Genomic DNA, 17,106 nt, shown 5'->3' on the forward strand with positions numbered 1-17,106 from the left:
CAGGATTTGCATACCACAGAGAGAAATCTGTAATCTACAGTATTAGAGCAAAGCCAGCTATTTCCAGCTAATAAACTGATTGTGAGCAGATTACCAGTTAAGGTAACAGCACCTCAAACTTCAGCCATATTTTCACAGGATGAAAAGCACAAACACCCACAATTATGTAACTGGAAGATTTTCAGATGAATGTGAATGCAACTGTAGCAGTTTGCTCACAAAGCATTACAAATCTCTGTATCTTTTCCTTCAAAGAACTTTTTGCTGTTAAAAAACATTTTCAAAGTTGTTATCATCACCTGGAGTATGTTACTTTTGTGTCACATGGGTAACCTTGTATTTCTGACTGTGTACATTTTTATGGCATACTAAGAGTAAGAATTCACATGGCTGCTTTAAAAGGTAGTGCTCTCCTAGTAAACAGTTTCATTCAGTTATTTCTTCTGTGCAGGGAATGCTCTTTGAAATGTCAGCCTGAAGTGCCTTTTACAATAGTAAAAGTCAGCCTGTTTTAACTAGAGATTGTAAGGCAGTGTTAATAAACTCATCCATATTATTACTGCAGTTGCATTAAATATTGAAAACAACAACAAGCAACCCCCTGAAGTGACAGCTGCAAACGTAAATGCAATAATTACTTCTAGTAAACTAGAAAAATTTCCCTCACTTGTTTGAGGAAAAATTCCAGTCCACAAAGAAAATAAAATAATAAAAATTAATTTCACAAACACTCACTTATCACTTGATATGCTGCAGTCTATAATTGTTCTTTTGCTAGTGTTGACTATTAAGAAAGGCAGCTGTATTGTGGAGGTCAAAGATGGAGGGCCTTGATTTTGCTGTTCATTTTGCTGATTTCTTTGTACCAAGTTTTTAAATGCTATTTGCTGTAAAATAAAAGAAAGAAAAAAATGATCACTGACAGTAAAAGAGCAGACATCAGTGTTTCCAGGAAATGAAACCTTATACCATAATGTCTTATTTACCAACTCTCAATACCTTCAGTAATTTTTTGTCAAAAGTGAGTTGTGGCCTTACTTTCTCTTGGCACTAGTGAAGTTCACCAGGAGCAGAAGTTAAACTCAATTTTTGCACACATTTATTATTGACTGTTTCCCCTCATATTCCCTGGAGAAGAAACAAGAAAGGAGCACTAAGGCATGCTGGAGAATGCTTCCCCAATGCCTTTGAAAAGGCTCTGGAGTCAGAGGTCTTCTCTGGTACTTTTTTTGTGTAATTGCCTCAGGGTAGGAGATACCTACACTGAAACAGAAGTTCCCCCACTTCCCATATCTGTATTTTTATTCTCTTTCCCTTCTCATCCATCACCTTCTTCTCCCTCTCAAAAGAATTCTCTCTCCTCTGGAAGGTATTAAGCAGATGCTGTTTGTGACACCGCTCTCTGCCTGCTGGTTTCTTATATCTGACTGCACATGTATGAAAATGTGTGCATTTAGGAAATTATTTTAGGTTATTTGAGGGACTAAAAGTCAGTGAACTTACCCACCTGAGGCACTGCTTATTCCATTTAAGGGGAAAAAGATGGATAGCCACAATCCCAAAGGACTAGCAAATCCTTTGGCAATCAACACAATCAGGGCAATAATGACAGTTGTGAAAAGTAAGGAAATCAACTCTGTCAATATTTGGACTAAAAGTTAAGAGGGCCTGAGGTGCCTTATTTTCACTAGTGTAATTTCATGTTATTGTTGGAGGAACTGCTGCTGTATTGGGTCAGACAGATGATAGAATCCCAATTGTACCCTAAGTGGAGAAACAGCTTTTAGTGACCAACAAAGAAAAGCATCAGATATTTGAAAGTTTCAGTGAGTATCAATTACATGAAAACTGTATCACTGTAGTTGACTAGCAATAAAGTGTAGCCTTGTTGCCTGAAATCTCATAAAATCATTTGATTACATTTAAATTACTAAAAGTCAGCACAGACTAGAATGTTAAGGAATGCTCATAACTATATTTATAAAATGTTACTTTATAAACAAGATGCATTTGAAATATATTTCAGCAATTAAACCTAAAAGTAATCTCAAAGGTATGGGGCAGAAAGTAAAGGTGTTGGATTTGCCAGCCTTCCACTCAAGATCCAGAAATGTCTACGTTCCCCAAAACAACTCTGCACACATTTACACAAGTTCTGTTGTGAACTTCATAGCTTAGACCAAAGAGAAAATTTGGATAATGACTCAGGGTAGCTCTGAGGGAACTTAGAGTCAACAAAGGGGACTTGTGACTTATTCCTATTCCCACTGAGGTTGGCAGGGCTTCAGCAGAACACCTAGGAAAGCTTGTGGCACGCAGATGGAGTGTGCTGATTTACAGCAGGCAAAACTGAACCACAGAGTGTCAGCAGGAGGTCCCCTACCAGAATCCAGAAAGGTCACACCGGTCAAACTTTTCTCCTTAGTGTGTCACAGCTGTTAGTTAAATCTAGAAAGAACTTCAGAAGGTCTAATATGTTGGATTTACACTTGATATTTTCATTTATGGGGAAAAAAATTAAAATTAAACATACCTGCAGTAGCAGTTCTTGCAGTTGGGCTCGCTTCTGTTTTATCCTTTCAATCCGCTTCTGCTTTTCTATCTTAAAAGATAAATGTAAATGCATCAAGATCCTTAATTACCTTGTCCATTCCCTTGTGCCAAACTGAACTGGTTTTCTCTGCAAATGGGGGCAAATTGCATGGACATAAGAGTTTCTCCATTAAACAGGTCTGGCAGACTGAAAGGTCTTTCTTTGTCAACAGTTTTAAGTTCAGTAAAGATTTAATTATTACAAGAGACTTTTATGTCCCTCCCATTCTGCCTCTTCTGTGTTGCACTGAGTGCAAACTGGCACCAAATCAAACACTTGCTCAAGAGGATGAGCAAGTATTTGATTTGGTGCCAATCTGGTGCCAATTTGGTGCCCTTTTGCTCTCCACTCTTTTGGAATTGTGCATGTCCCACTGTTCTCCTAGCTGCAAACAACTAGACATAAATACATGGAGGCTGGGCTTATGATCACCTATATCCTCCCAGTGACCTCCCCTTTTTGTTTGAGACTTGACTAAACTGACAAGACTGCAGCAACAAAAAGGGCATTTTCTGTGGGAGCACAGCTCCTGCAGCAGTTCAGTTACTGCTGGTTGATGTGGGCAGGCTGCTGTACCTGGGACATGCAGGGCTGGGACAGGGCAGAGCTCACCCTGCAGGTACAGCAGTGTTTGGCAGCGTCCTCTGGGGCAATGCTGAAGAACTGGACAACAGTCACTGGGGCTGAAAGGGCTTTTTGCTCATCATCCTCTTTGGTGCCATCTCTGTATCTCTGGCTCCCAAAATACTAAACTCTTAAATTACCTTTTCATTCAAGCTCTGAAACTAAAAAATGTGGTATTTTAAATCTTAGCTGGCCCAAACTCCTCTCTATCTTATTTGCAAGGTCGCTTTGTGGTGGTTCCCTCCTCACACATTTTAATGTTTAAAATGCATCCTTCAGTTGGCTTTCTGTGCTGTGACTCTTAAAACCAGTGAGCAGTACAGCTCTCATTCAGGCATGGTTCCTATATAACAAGCTCTTTTGCAGTGATTTTTGTACTGGTAATCTTATTACAGATTTACATTGTAAGAGCAGTTGCCACTTTATACAGCCTTAAAAGCAAAATTAATTCTGATTTCACCATGAAAATGCAACTTTGTTTTACATTCTTTTCTATTATGTCAGAGGAAGCAACATTTTTTGAAAAACATGGCTGGCTTCCAATTTGTGCATGTGTAATTTACAGCTTGAAACAGTGAATTGCATATGATTCTTGAAGATGAGACAATGAAACTCAAGTTCCATATTTGTAACAATAGCCTATACTGGAGACAATGCATTCACATGAATGCATGCAAAATGTAGATTTATCTAGAATTAAAAAAAACATCCTGGAGCATAATGATTGAACACATGCATTCTCCTTGGATGGATGTATTTTTCAAGTCACTGTAATGGAAAACGACAGTAAAAGCTTTTCTCTTACCACATCTAGAAAGACAATTGATGTAAATGACCCTGCACAAAAAGAACTGTTCTGTACTGCAGAGGCACCCACCCACCTTTTAAGATACCTAATGTCCAAGTGTCACAAATGGAGATGTACTTGCAGACAGCCATTACAGCAGGCTGCAGTAAATTCAGTGATTTGTGCTTTTTATTTATAGCACATTTGGCCTGAAGGACAGGCAACATTTGTGCACATAAATTCTGGCATCCCTGCAAAAAACACTGTAACTCTTAGTCTGCTGGAAAAATAATGAAAATAACTGATAAGTAAAACTTCTTCTTGCTTTCTCTGGCAGATCATAACTAGTATCTGACATTCCAGCAGGAATTTTTTTCAATTTAATTCCCTTTGAATTATATTTCCCAGTACAGACATTAACAGAGAATTGGTCTCATTTTAAATGGAAACCATTTTGTAAGCATAACTGAACCATAAATTCTTTTTACTTTCTTCTGGTTATTTCAAGGTATGACAGACTTTAATCTTAAAAATAATCCCTGATTTCACCAATGACCATTTTTGTAAGGTAAACAGCTTGGCTTTTTAAAAAAACTAAATATAATGTATACTAAATGAAACCGAACTAAGCATACACAAACATATTTTTTCAGTTTATTCCAATATCAGAATTTGTATTTCCATAGTGCACAAGCATCAAAACCAATCAGGTTCAAATTAAGAAAAAAAATCCCTCTGCTAAAGAAGAGCAAGTCAATTATCAGAACATGGGAACAAGCCAGAATTTCCCATGTACCTCTAGATTCTGACACTCCTGAGCTGAGTTTGTGGGAAGGCCGATCCATCGGATTTCCTTCTTCTCCTTTGAAATGATGTTCATTGCCATCAGGACGTTGAGCGCATCGTAAACTCTCCGTCTAATGTTCTTCTGATCATAAGCCTGCTAAGAAAACAATACAACACTAATTACCACAAAAGAATTGAAATAAAAAAGGAAAAGCAATTGAACACATCCTCCACAGACATGGAGCAGCTCAAATGGTGAATGGCAGTTCTGGTCAGAGTGGTGTTAAACCACAATCCTTCACCTGTGATACCCCTTGACACCACATGAGCATGCTTGGTTGCAAATGGAAGTTTCAAGTCTTCCTGAAGCACCTCTGCAGGAAATTCCATCATGGTAAGTCTGGCACAGTTGAAAAGCCTGACAAGACCACATGTACAAGAGTAGCCTTTTCTTAAAGTTAGTTATTTTGTCAGATTCTTCTACTTTGTTTATAATTTAGAGGGAGTTCAATTCTTCACCTTAATTCTGTATTTTGAGATTTCAAATGGTAAGTCTTTATATTTGAGAACTAGTTAAGTGAAGGAGAGTATGGACTGTGGCAGGACAGTGCAGAAACAGAATTCCATGATAAAACAGACAAACCTGTATTGGTATAACAAAATTCAACACATATTTGCTTACTGAATCTGTTGCTAGGTGGCTGTTAGAATTTGTGAATTCTGATACCAGCTCATCAGCGACTTCATTGTATGAAGTTGTTCCTTTACGTTGAACTTTTTCACAAACTTTCATTGAAAAATGCCTCAGACCCTTCCCATTTTTATCTCCTTTCTTGCTTCTCTTACTGAAAAGAGAAAAGTATTATTTTAATACATTGAATGTTAATAAGGTACTTTGTTACACAGCAAAAGGTCTGCACTTTGTAACAGAAATCTGGACTATGTAAATGAAAAATAAAAGTTTTGCATCAATTTCTTGTTTCTTACAAGTTGGCAAAAAAGTGCACTAGAGCCCCTTCCTTGACTATTTCTACACTGGTAGCATTTGAACACATGCTGCTGGGAAGATGCTTAAAATGGATTTGTAATTCATCTCCAGGTAGTCTCACAGAAGAACAACCAAAAAAAAGAGGAGAATCTCCCAGGGTGCTTATGTACCTGGGAGCTATGTCTATGTGGAGCTCTCATGTGTGTGCCTAAAATAGAAAGGCTCAAACCTCCCTGTGTAATATACAGCAGGAGATACTAAACTTGGTCATTGAGGGAATTAAAATGTGTCCATCATAGAATATATCCACACATATACATCACAGTATATAGACCTATACATCCATCTATTCTATGATGCATCCATCATAGAACAGACACAAGAATCTCTTTTGTGCAGAGTAAGTACATAGTCATTGGATTTTAAGGTGCTAAATTAAGAACTGGCAAACTGTCAGGGTTATTTGCCATTCACCTTCTTCCAGAAAAGGTAATGGTAATAGAAAGAGCAGTTGTTTTTATCACACAAACTAGATCTGGATATGTAATTCAATAGAAGCCTTTAAAAAGTTCAGCTGTGCTGTTTTTGTTTCTTTTTTCCTTTTATTTTTAATCAGTCTCATGGTTTCATTTGACAATGTGCTCCAGGGAGAGCTGTTATTTTACAGAAAAAGGGCCCCCATCAGCAGTAAAAAGCTAAAGAAACTATTAAAAAAACAAGAATGGTTTTCAAAATTGTGAATGTACCAAAGAAAACAGAATACAGGTAAAATGAACAAAAAAGAATAAAAAGGAACATCAGCAGACTAAAAAAAAAAACCACAACACACTTTTGATGTGAAGGAGTGAAAACTGCTGAAAGCAGGAACTGGGCACTTATCTTTATGAAAGGCAAATCTGAAGTAAAGCAGGTATGACTCCATACACAACATACACATTCAGTAACACTCACCTTTCTGAAAAATCTGACTCTATAATTTCTTGAGTCCGTTTTCGCTCCCTAAGACAAGACAATTCAAACTTAGGTTGAAAATAACATTATGGACCACTAAAATCACTGTATATGGGACCTAGCTGGTTCTAGTGTTTGCTGTTACATGTTTACTGAAAGGGAAAAATACAACACACAGAGCTTGACAAAATTTGAGGGAAGGTGGTTAGGACTTGTGGAGGAAGTTGTCAGAGCACACTGCCAGACAAATTCTATTCCAAATTTTACCATGCTTTGCCCACAGGCATTGAGGGAAGTCACTTCACCTGGAACTACAGGAAGTGCTGTGTGAGCTTGATGTCCAAAGTCCATCAAAAAGAAAAAGCTGGGCTCCTTTGAAAATTCCTATTTAAAATTCCTCCATATGGAAGAAAAATGTCTTGAAACAGTGCATAAGATACATCTTATATTTTCAAGCCAGTGAATGTTTAGGAATCTTTAAACAAAACCCAGGGTAAAACACTAAACATATTCCTGTTAGAGCTGATGCATACAGAGCTGGAGAAAGACTCTGAAGAAGCAGCTGCTATGAATTTTGAACAGCAGCAGCAGCAGTCTGCAATCACTGGCCATTCTTTTCCTCCAGTTTATTCCCCACAGCAAGCAGGAGCTGCTCTCCAGCCCTGCCTTTCCCTGCAGCAGCCCCAGGCAGTGCCCAAGAGCTGTGCTGAGCTGGGAAACGCTGTGTCCCTGTGCTTTCCAAAGCTGGGCTCCCAGCACAGACCTACAGCTCAACACCTGCCACTGCTGGGAAGGCAGCTAAACAAAAATGAGGGGTTTGAAAAGCTGGGCTTGAGAGCCAGCACACTTTGGCTGTGTGATCCAGAGTGCACAACCAGGCCCCTCCCTCAGCAGCACCAAAGGGATTTCTGTCCATGGTGCTTAACTGGGGGCTGAGCAGCTGGGCTGGGGGCTGCCCTGGGCACGGGCCTGGGACAGCAGGGAGTGAGTGAGAGCTGTGCCCTGCTCTGCACACCAGGCTGCCAGAGCCTGTGCTGAGTCCTGCCAGTGAACCTGCTCCTCTCCTTTTGGAAATAATTTGGAGTCTGTGAAGTAAACAATAGGTAAAGCAAGCTGTCTTCTGAAGTGTCTTCAGCAATGGCTTGCTATCTCGGTTCAGGAATACCACAGACCCTTCCTTAGCTCTGTTCCTCAAATGAAAATACGGCCCATTGTATGGACTCCTGCATGTATCACTACTGACTGCTGTGTCTGGAGTCAGCTCGAGCCTTTTAGTGGATGAGGCTCACTGGAAATCCCGTGTGTGGACTTGGGCAGCACACAAACAGGACGGTGCTGCCTGGTGGTGGTGGCTGATGCACTGCCCAAGGCTGCCCTGGGAATGCTCTCCACTGCACGGCAGTGAGGGCTGTCAATTCTCTGGTTCAGCAAGCTGTGACCAGACAGCAGAGTTTGTCCCTCTTCTGGGTACTGAAAAGAACCTCTGTCTGGCCTCCACTTTTCACAAAATGTGCAGAAAAAAGTGATCTTTGACAACTACTTTCTCAAATAAAATCAGAACTAAGTGTAGGTATTTCAGGAAATGAACACTCAGCTAGGAAAAAAAAAAATCAGCCTAAAAACTGTGTGCTGGGCCTGCAGTTTATTGACTCTCTGGGGAGGAATACAGTAATTGGGAAGTACAACCTATGACAGACCTTGCTTACACAGTAAAATGGAGAAAAGTCAAGGCACAAATATTGCACTCTCATTCCTGCTCTCCTAGATGTTCCATTTCCCATCTTTACTGTTGAAAAGGTAATATTGACATTCATCACTGATTAGAAAAATTAATCTAGATGCAGAAATGTATTACTTTTTCAGTGGCAAAGCACTACATTTCTGTTTTCAGACAGCTAAGCTCAGCAGTACTGATATTAAAACAAAATACCAAGAAACAATGTAAAGACCAGATTTAATTAGATGAGATAAAGAAAGTCATGTTTGGCTGGAGCACCTCAGAACCCCACGAAACTTGTCGTTAATGTAGAATAGTAATAAAAATAGCACACTGATTATATTCAAAGTGTTCTATTAAGAGTTTATTCTTAAATGCCTGTTGAAGTGTTTTGATAGTCTCTCCCCTTGTAGGCACCTGCTGCTGTGCTGAACAGCAGCGCTACATGGATGCACCATGAACTTCAGGAAAAAATAAAGACTTCTTTTAACAGGAGTCCTTGTGATCCTCCATTTTCACCAGGAACCAGACAGTGAAGTAACTGGTGCTTATAATTTGTGTTCATATGCTCCAGACATCAGAAGTGTCTCCCAGTCTGAAAAGCACATGCCATACTCCATTTAGTTGTGCAAGAAGTAGAAACTGTAAGCCAGCATAGATTCAACAGTATAAATAATGGAAAAGATGAGAAGAGGTGCTCAGACACCTCAAAGAGACCAAAGCCTTACCCTGGGCCCCAGGCAGACGCCTCTGTGATGTGTGTCTGTGTGACCATGGTTGGAGCTGGGGTGTACGGACTCCCGATCAGAACACTCCCTGAGCTGGCCAGTCTTTGGGGGGTGCTTATGATCTGTAAAATTTAGCAAGAAAAACCACAGCTCTCTAAAGAAAACAGAGGTAAATACAGCCCAAAATCCATACTAAGCATTGCACTAAGAAAAGTAATAATGATTCTGTACCAGAAGCAGTCACAGTACACAGAAGAGATGGCACCAGAAGATCTTCATAGAGCAAAGCCATTACAGTGCTGCCAAGTTCCCTATTAGTTGTACCATATTACTGCATTATTCACATGGACAAGAACCAGACAAATGATTCCAAGTAATTCCAAGGTATGGCACAGAGATCTGTACCTATAGACACCCAACTGTTTCTTCATGAGTACATCTAGGCAACTTCTTGATCAATGTAATCAATACAGCCTTCTTTCTTTCCAATGGGTTTGTCTCTTGTAATTGTCTATACAAAAGACAATCTGAGCTGCAGGCAAAGCATTCCCTGCAGTTTCTAGCAATCACAAGATCCCAAGGCACTCTGGCAACTAATTGTACCTACAGAATTCAATGTAAAGTCTTTATGGTATAGATAGAATTTACATTTATGCAAACCTGGTGAAATTGTAGGTACACTGGTTAACACCAACACCTAGTCTCAACATTTAAATCACATCCAGGTTAATTTTTCAAAGTAGGTCACCAGAATAATTTAAATAATATTTTAAAATGAAACAGTATTGATAAAGCTTATCTTTAAAATAAACCAAATTTAATTATTTTGATTGCATTATGGTAAGATTCAAATCAAACCTTATTGGACAGTGCTTTCTACTTTTATACCTTACCTAATATTTTAAACTTTGTTTTACTTTACTCCATTTATTAGTGACATTTGGAGTAGTGACTGTACTAAACTTTGTGGTTTCCTTTACTATTTAACTTATCCAACAGCTGTGAAAGCCTCCCAAGGCACTCAGGTAACTAACTGTTGTAAGCATATGCTGTAAGTATAGAGCAGATATATAGGTACTGCAAGTGCGTACATATATATGCATATATATATAAACTCGAGATAAGTATACAGCATTTGTTTGGTATCAATCACTATTGTTTAGACAAGTAGAAAAATGGTATGTGAAGAATTCCCCATTTCCTTAGCTTATTGAGCTTTACTTCACATCCCCCCTGGTACCACGTTGTGAATACATACACGTCTTTTTTGTCTTAAAGACATAAATTTATCTCATTTATTGTTTGCAAATGTACAGCTTGACAGAACCAAGGAAAAAGAGAATTTTTGAGAAACCAAAGCACAGGTGCAGGTATGTATTTATTTCCTGTTGGTACTGGAGAACCAAAGGTGCCTTTACCCACTGCAGGCAGGCACAGGACAGGTGTCAATCCTGTCACCTGGCTGCTGCTCCGGCCTGGGGCAGAGCTGTGAGGGGCCGCTCGGTGTTTTGGGGGCAGAGCTGTGAGGGGCCGCTCGGTGTTTGGGGCAGAGCTGTGAGGGGCCGCTCGGTGTTTGGGGCAGGGGTGTCAGGGGCCGTTCGGTGTTTTGGGGGCAGAGCTGTGAGGGGCCGCTCGGTGTTTTGGGGGCAGAGCTGTGAGGGGCCGCTCGGTGTTTTGGGGGCAGAGCTGTCAGGGGCCGCTCGGTGTTTCGGGGCAGAGCTGTCAGGGGCCGCTCGGTGTTTGGGGCAGAGCTGTCAAGGGCCGCTCGGTGTTCCGGGGCTCGCTGCAAGGAGCGGCTGCGGCCGGGGCTGCCAACGGCCCCGGGCTCGGCACAGCCCGGCCCGGCCCGCGCCGCCCTCTGGCGGCTCCCGGCCGCTCCTGCAGCGCTCGTGCCCGCGCCGAGCGGCCCCGGAGCCACCGCGGGCAGCCCCGGGCTCGGCTGCGCGCCGGAGCCTCCGCGCTGCTCCAAGGAGCCGCAGCGGCACCGGGGCCTGCAACCCGCGGAGGGGAAACAAGGCCTACATGAATTAATTAATTCATCAAGCAGGGTGTTGCTGACACAGGCAGGTGGTGAGGGAGCGCTAAAATTGCCAATGCTGAGAGCTCAGGAGCATTCGTTTGCTTTCAAACAGCCTGGCACAACACAGCTGTATGCTGGATCTCTTAGAAAGCCTGCATTAATGGCATTTCATTAAGAAAATGTTTTCTGAATACAGCAGAATAAAAGAATAAAAAATAAAAAAAAGAATACAGATGGTGTGTCTCACATCACACGGTAGCTTTTGCCACTTCTACCTGCCATAGACCCTAAAGTGCAAGCAGGGCTCACTGAAAGCAAAAGCAGGGCTTGAGAAGTCCGTCACAAGAGTAGGAAGTGCATTAAGTGAGAGCTCTCCCTGTTGTGGGCTATTTATTGCACTGCCAGGGCACATCCTCAGTGGCAGAATGTTCCAAGGCAGTGCCACAGGGCACAGGCCTGTGAGACATCAGCGCTGATGTTCTCAGCTGTTCCTGGCAGGCAGCCCCTGGCCAATGCTGGGGGCAGAGCTCTGCCAGCTGGGAGTGCCACGGGGGTGGCTGTGGGGTGTGTGCCCCTCTGCCTAGCTGGGACAAACCCCACTGAACACTGCTCAGGTGACAAAGGCCCAAAACCATTTTTATGAAACACATCAAATGGTTCTGTTCTCAGGCTGAGTGCTTGGCAAGGAGGTATCAGGTTACTAGAAACTGTTCACAGTATTGCCTATTTAGCTCTCTGGCCACCAGAAAATCTAATTTTTTTCTCAAAACTAGATCCAAAATTCCTGGAACATCAATATACAAATACAGTTATCATGCACAGGAAAAGAGAGTTTTAAGAAGAGTAGTTTCAACAAGTTTAGAATTTCTACCAACACATCAAAGACATTCTCTGACAATTCTGGAGATTTACTGGTGAGAACATGACTTAAATCATTCAAAGAATATCAACAATGAGGGGATTTTCTTCATACACATTTGAGTAATAGTTTAAGTGTCAGCTGGTAAAGCTGTTTCAATTTCCACCCAAAGCCCAGAAGATAGGTACCCCCTAAGGGCACATCCAAAAGCACTGCTGGGAGTGGCACTTCTGGCAGGCCAGGCCTGCTGCGCCCCCAGGTCAGCTCCCTCCCACACGGCTGGGGCACTCTGTGGCTGAGGCAGGAGGCAGCAGTTCCTGTCTTACACCACCAGGAAGTCACAGCCAGTTACACAAGCTGGCACTACTGGGGTTGCAAAACTTACCATTTGGGGTCCAACATTCACATTGATTGGTCCCAAGGTTTTTGGCAAAATCTTAGTGGGAGAGTTGGTGCTGGAAACTGGCAATGCGATTACTGAAATATTACCTAAAAAGAATGGTAAAAGTTTTAAATTACTTCCTTAGTAACCTGTGAAAAACACTTTGGCAAATGCTCACACCATTCTAACACTCTGGAATCAGGTTGGCTTTGTTTTATTTGCTGTGAACACACCCTCAGGTAAGCTCCAGACCTCTCAGCAGATGTCACAAGGACACCTCAAAAAACTACACCTTCACTATTTTACTTTTAAAATTACATGTCTTTTATTTCCAGAAACAATTTATTCTTACTTAAGACAAAGAGCACACAGCCTGACATTCCTCAGCATTAGAAGTGAAAATTAATGAGAATACTTCTAAAAGAAGCCAACATACAAATCCTACTTACAATCATAGTCATGTGTAAGAAATATACATCCATAAATCTTCAAAGCCTTAACCATTCCTCATCTGACTGTCCCAGAGCATTCCACAGTCATTGCTGATGTAAGCCAGCCACTGCACAGATGGAGTAAGGGATGCCTTTACAACACACCTAAAGTCACAGGCAGCTGCATGTCACAATAAAGTCTCCCATTCCTTCTCCAGTGCAGGGTGTTCTCCTCCCAAGATGTTTATCATCTCTGTGATCCCAAACTGCTTATGGATCTAAATCATCCTGCCTTCCACAGAGAAGAGCAGCTCTGTGCTGACAGCCCCAAAATACTCCTGCTCCTCCTCTATCCCAAATTGCATCTTGTATTTCGATTATTTGGAATTAAAGTTTAAATCAAAACTGTTGCAGCACCACTGCTACTCCTTGTGTGTTCAAACTGCTGTGCACAAGCCTCTCCAAGCCCTGAGCACATTGGCTTATCCAGACAGCCCCTGTGGTGGCAGCAGCTCCTTTCTCTGTGGCAGTTTCAGAGCAGGAGAGCTGGGAGCCCATCAATCAAACACCAGCCCCTGTTCCTGCACCAGCCTGCCCAGCGTGGGGAGGGCGGCTCTGAGGCCCCTGCCTGGTAATCCAGAGTCAGCCTGGCCCTGGCTGGGGTCATGAGGACAACGAGAGGTTCCTGGAGAGCTCCTGATGTTCTCTGGCACTGCAGCCAGCAGCTGAGGCATGTGAGGTGACAGCTCCCTTCAGAGCAGCACAGCACCAGCCCTCCTCCCCCAGGAGCCAGCCAGCACTCAGCTCAGCCCACATGGCCCGAGCTGACTCAGGGGTGTTACACCTCCCTGCTCCCCTGTCTTTTCTCACATCACCTCTTCACCTCCACTGCCCAATTTTCTTTCCTCACTTGGTCCTGAATCATGGTGTCTTTTTTTACATTTTATTTTAATATACCTGTTTTTCCATAAGGTTACTGAAAAATGATAAATTCAACAAATTAACTTCTCTGCAACAGGAAGCAGAAGCAACACAACTGAGAGGAAAAAGGATCTTACAGCAGAGCAGTAGAAAATATGTAGATTTATGCCAAGTCTCACCTTCATAAGAAATTTTCAACAGATATATGACAAATACAAACAAATTGACACTAGGATATTCTAATGTTCTGTGTAGATTCTTTTGGCATCTGGAGTAATACTAGTACTAAATACTAATTTTCCAAAAGGCAAATCTGTATCTGAAAACATCTTCAGAAGCAGCTTGCACCTCTAGTCAATAAAATGAATAAATTACTCAGTCATGTAACTCACCTACAAAAACAAATATAAACCTCCCACACTTGCAAACCCACCCCCTCCAGTAAATCTGCTCTGTTATGAAAATCTTTTGTGAGGTAGTGCCAGAGAGTACAAGACAGTAATTAATGATTTACATACTCTGTGTTCCCATGCTGAGCTCAAAAGAGTTCTCTCACTTGCCAGTTTTACTTTTGCTAGAGGATTTTGCCCAGGATTTCCCAAGCTGTGCCAGCATATTCCATCAACACCTCGTCTCTCCCCTCATTCCGGGCTGGTGCCATCAATGACGTGTCACTTCCCAGTACTGCTGTAGGAATTTTCCTCTTCTCTGCTGCAACTGAAACTTTTGACCCCACTACCTCCATGATCAGCTCTCATATTATTTCTCCTTGTCCCTTTTCTTACCAGGGAAAAGAAATAAATTCCTTTCTCTGGTGTTGACAGCGTAAGGTCACACGGCCAAGTGCAGTAAAATTGTGAAATGTGGGCTTTGGCTCCCAGCTCTCCCACCACAGGGCTCCAGCACAGGGCTGCCTCCAGCTGCAGATGCCAGCCTGCAGGAGGCGCTGGGCTGTCACATTTGTCCCTGCCACAGTGGCCTTGTGGGGCTCACAGCCCTGGACAAGGCTCAGGGCCACCCAGCACACCCTGGGCACAGCCAGCACTGGGCACAGCCACACAGACTGACACCCCTGACACCCGTGACACCCATGGCATCCAGCTGCACCTGTGACTGCTGAGAACATTGCAGGGATGTTCCCTCACACACACATGCAGACCCATGGCCAAAGCCACACAAACCCACCAGATTTACTGAGCAGCCTGGGAAAAAGCACTAATAAAGCACTAATTAGCAGCTACCGCTGCACTGTGCCTTCATTTACAAGGCTCCCTGCATAATGGAACACTGGCACCACTGGGTAACTTCAGTAAATACAAGGGTCATTCAAATGACCTGATCTTGATTTTAAAAAGACATTTGCTTACATATGGTGTGTGTTTAAATGCCTTTTTGGCCAGAGTTACTGTCAATAAAAAAGATTTTCATCTTCTAATCCCTACACAAATCCCTCATTTGCCAGCAGTACTGTCAAAACAATCTTAAGGATTGACCAAGTTTTCAAATAAATGTTTCCCTGCCCTTGTTCTAACTTTAATTTTCTTCACTGGCAAATATAAATATGTGGATATGTAGATTTTAAAATACAGATAGATATAAAAGAACCAGTTTGTTTTTATAAGTGAGGTATTTCTTATCCACAGTGGCCAGAAAAAAAGAACAACCAAATTCTTCACAGTAAGAGGTTGCTTTTTGTGTTTGTCAGCAGTTGAAAAAATAGTAAAGTTTTATCAATTACAAATAAAATATTCCTCCCTACCATTTTCTCTTTTTCCAAATAGAATAATGGTCCCAATACTCCTGTAACCTCAATTGCTTCAAAGATTATTATTATATCATTATATTTAGGAGGAAGTAGATGTGACAAAACATTCAACAGATTTTGGTATTCAACTGAAAGCAGAAATATCATCAAACTAACTATACACACTATCATAAAGCAACTGCAAAGGCTTTAAACATGACCAAATTCTAAATAAATGCCAAGTCTTAATAACACCCATCATTTGGGGACAAAAAAGATTACGCTGATTTATGTCCCAGGACACAAGAGCAGTGAGTACAGTGATAAGCTGAACACAATGAGCCCCATCAGCCCTGAGTCACGGTAATCTCACTGCATGCAGGAAAAGGTCAGCACAGATGGATCAAACTGGAATGATTTGTATAATAATACTCAATTCTTATATAATGTTTCTCAGCAGTACTTTCAAGGCACAAAGGAGGTCAGTGTCATTATTCCCATTTACCTATGGAAAACCAAGCACGTGGGAAAGAAACCCACTTACAACTCTCATAGGGAGGCTTTAGCTGCAATACACAGAGAGCCATCCCAAACTGAGCCTCCTTAGCACTGAAGCAAATCAGAATAAGAATCTGCCAATGGATATATATATATATATATATATATATATATATGTATGTTTCTCTCAGAACAAAAGCACTTTGCTTCTACATAAATTATTCTTCCATTCTTCAGTCACCACTATTGTTGCTTCTCAGGGAGAGAAACCAGTCTTGCTGTAATTTCATATTTTAAAAAACCATTATTGCTACATAACTATTATTCTTCCTGGCATTTGTGCAATAATTTTATGGTGCACAAAAAGAAAAAATCAATTTAAATGATATTTAGCTTCAAGCAGTCACAGATAAAGTTATTCATGTTTATGTACATGTATGCTCACATGCACACACAAAGCAGCTCACCAAACTCAGTTTAAATCATTATGTGCCACCCTAAATAGTCTAATTTCATAAACAACATGCACTCCTATACAAATATGAAGCTGAATAAATTTTAATGATTTTTTTTTCCTGTATAACTAAATGTGTTAGGTCTGCAGCTCAGTTGCAAAGATAATCAGAAACAATGTCAACTGGAGAATCTATAGAATCTGTCACAGCCAGTTTGAAGGAGACCATGGCTGATGGGGAGCATAGCCCAACCAGCTGGGGTTACACACAAAGCATACAGCAACAAAAAACCCCATTGAATCTTCAAACAAAACACCAGGGAAGTGGTGGTAATTTGGATTTCATATTCAGAGCTCTGAACAAATGTCCACTTTTTAAAAGTGTCTCAATGACAGCCATTTTTAATAATACAGCCTACAGCTTGACAATGATGGCAAAAACCCCAGCTCAGAGCTGTGAGATTTCAGCAGCCCATTGGGATATTTTGGAATAATATATGTCATGTGTCCTCAGGGTTCTCTATTACACTAAGATCAGTAAATTTACTGATCTCCAAGATCAGTATGATAAAAACATATAGAAAAAATGGAATTATTATTGCATTACTAGTACACAAGTATTT

The 17,106-nt window shown here is 41.4% G+C and overlaps 1 protein-coding gene across 4 annotated transcripts in view; it reads right to left on the reverse strand.

Annotated features, from left to right (window-relative positions):
• Positions 1-17,106, reverse strand: part of TFDP2 (transcription factor Dp-2) — a 53,907-nt gene that overhangs the window by 17,445 nt on the left and 19,356 nt on the right. The window contains exons 4-10 of one of the 4 annotated variants that reach the window (XM_058812318.1): positions 12,439-12,542; positions 9,175-9,296; positions 6,730-6,777; positions 5,473-5,635; positions 4,801-4,944; positions 2,534-2,602; positions 736-887 (exon numbers count right to left, since the gene is read on the reverse strand). In XM_058812318.1, coding sequence (XP_058668301.1) covers positions 736-887; positions 2,534-2,602; positions 4,801-4,944; positions 5,473-5,635; positions 6,730-6,777; positions 9,175-9,296; positions 12,439-12,542 — 802 coding nt within the window. Of the gene's footprint in view, positions 1-735; positions 888-2,533; positions 2,603-4,800; positions 4,948-5,472; positions 5,636-6,729; positions 6,778-9,174; positions 9,297-12,438; positions 12,543-17,106 lie in introns of all 4 variants that reach the window. The other 3 variants (XM_058812317.1, XM_058812320.1, XM_058812319.1) reach the window with 3 other exon arrangements.

Source organism: Ammospiza caudacuta, chromosome 11, assembly GCF_027887145.1.
Source record: "Ammospiza caudacuta isolate bAmmCau1 chromosome 11, bAmmCau1.pri, whole genome shotgun sequence".
Lineage (NCBI taxonomy): Eukaryota > Metazoa > Chordata > Aves > Passeriformes > Passerellidae > Ammospiza > Ammospiza caudacuta.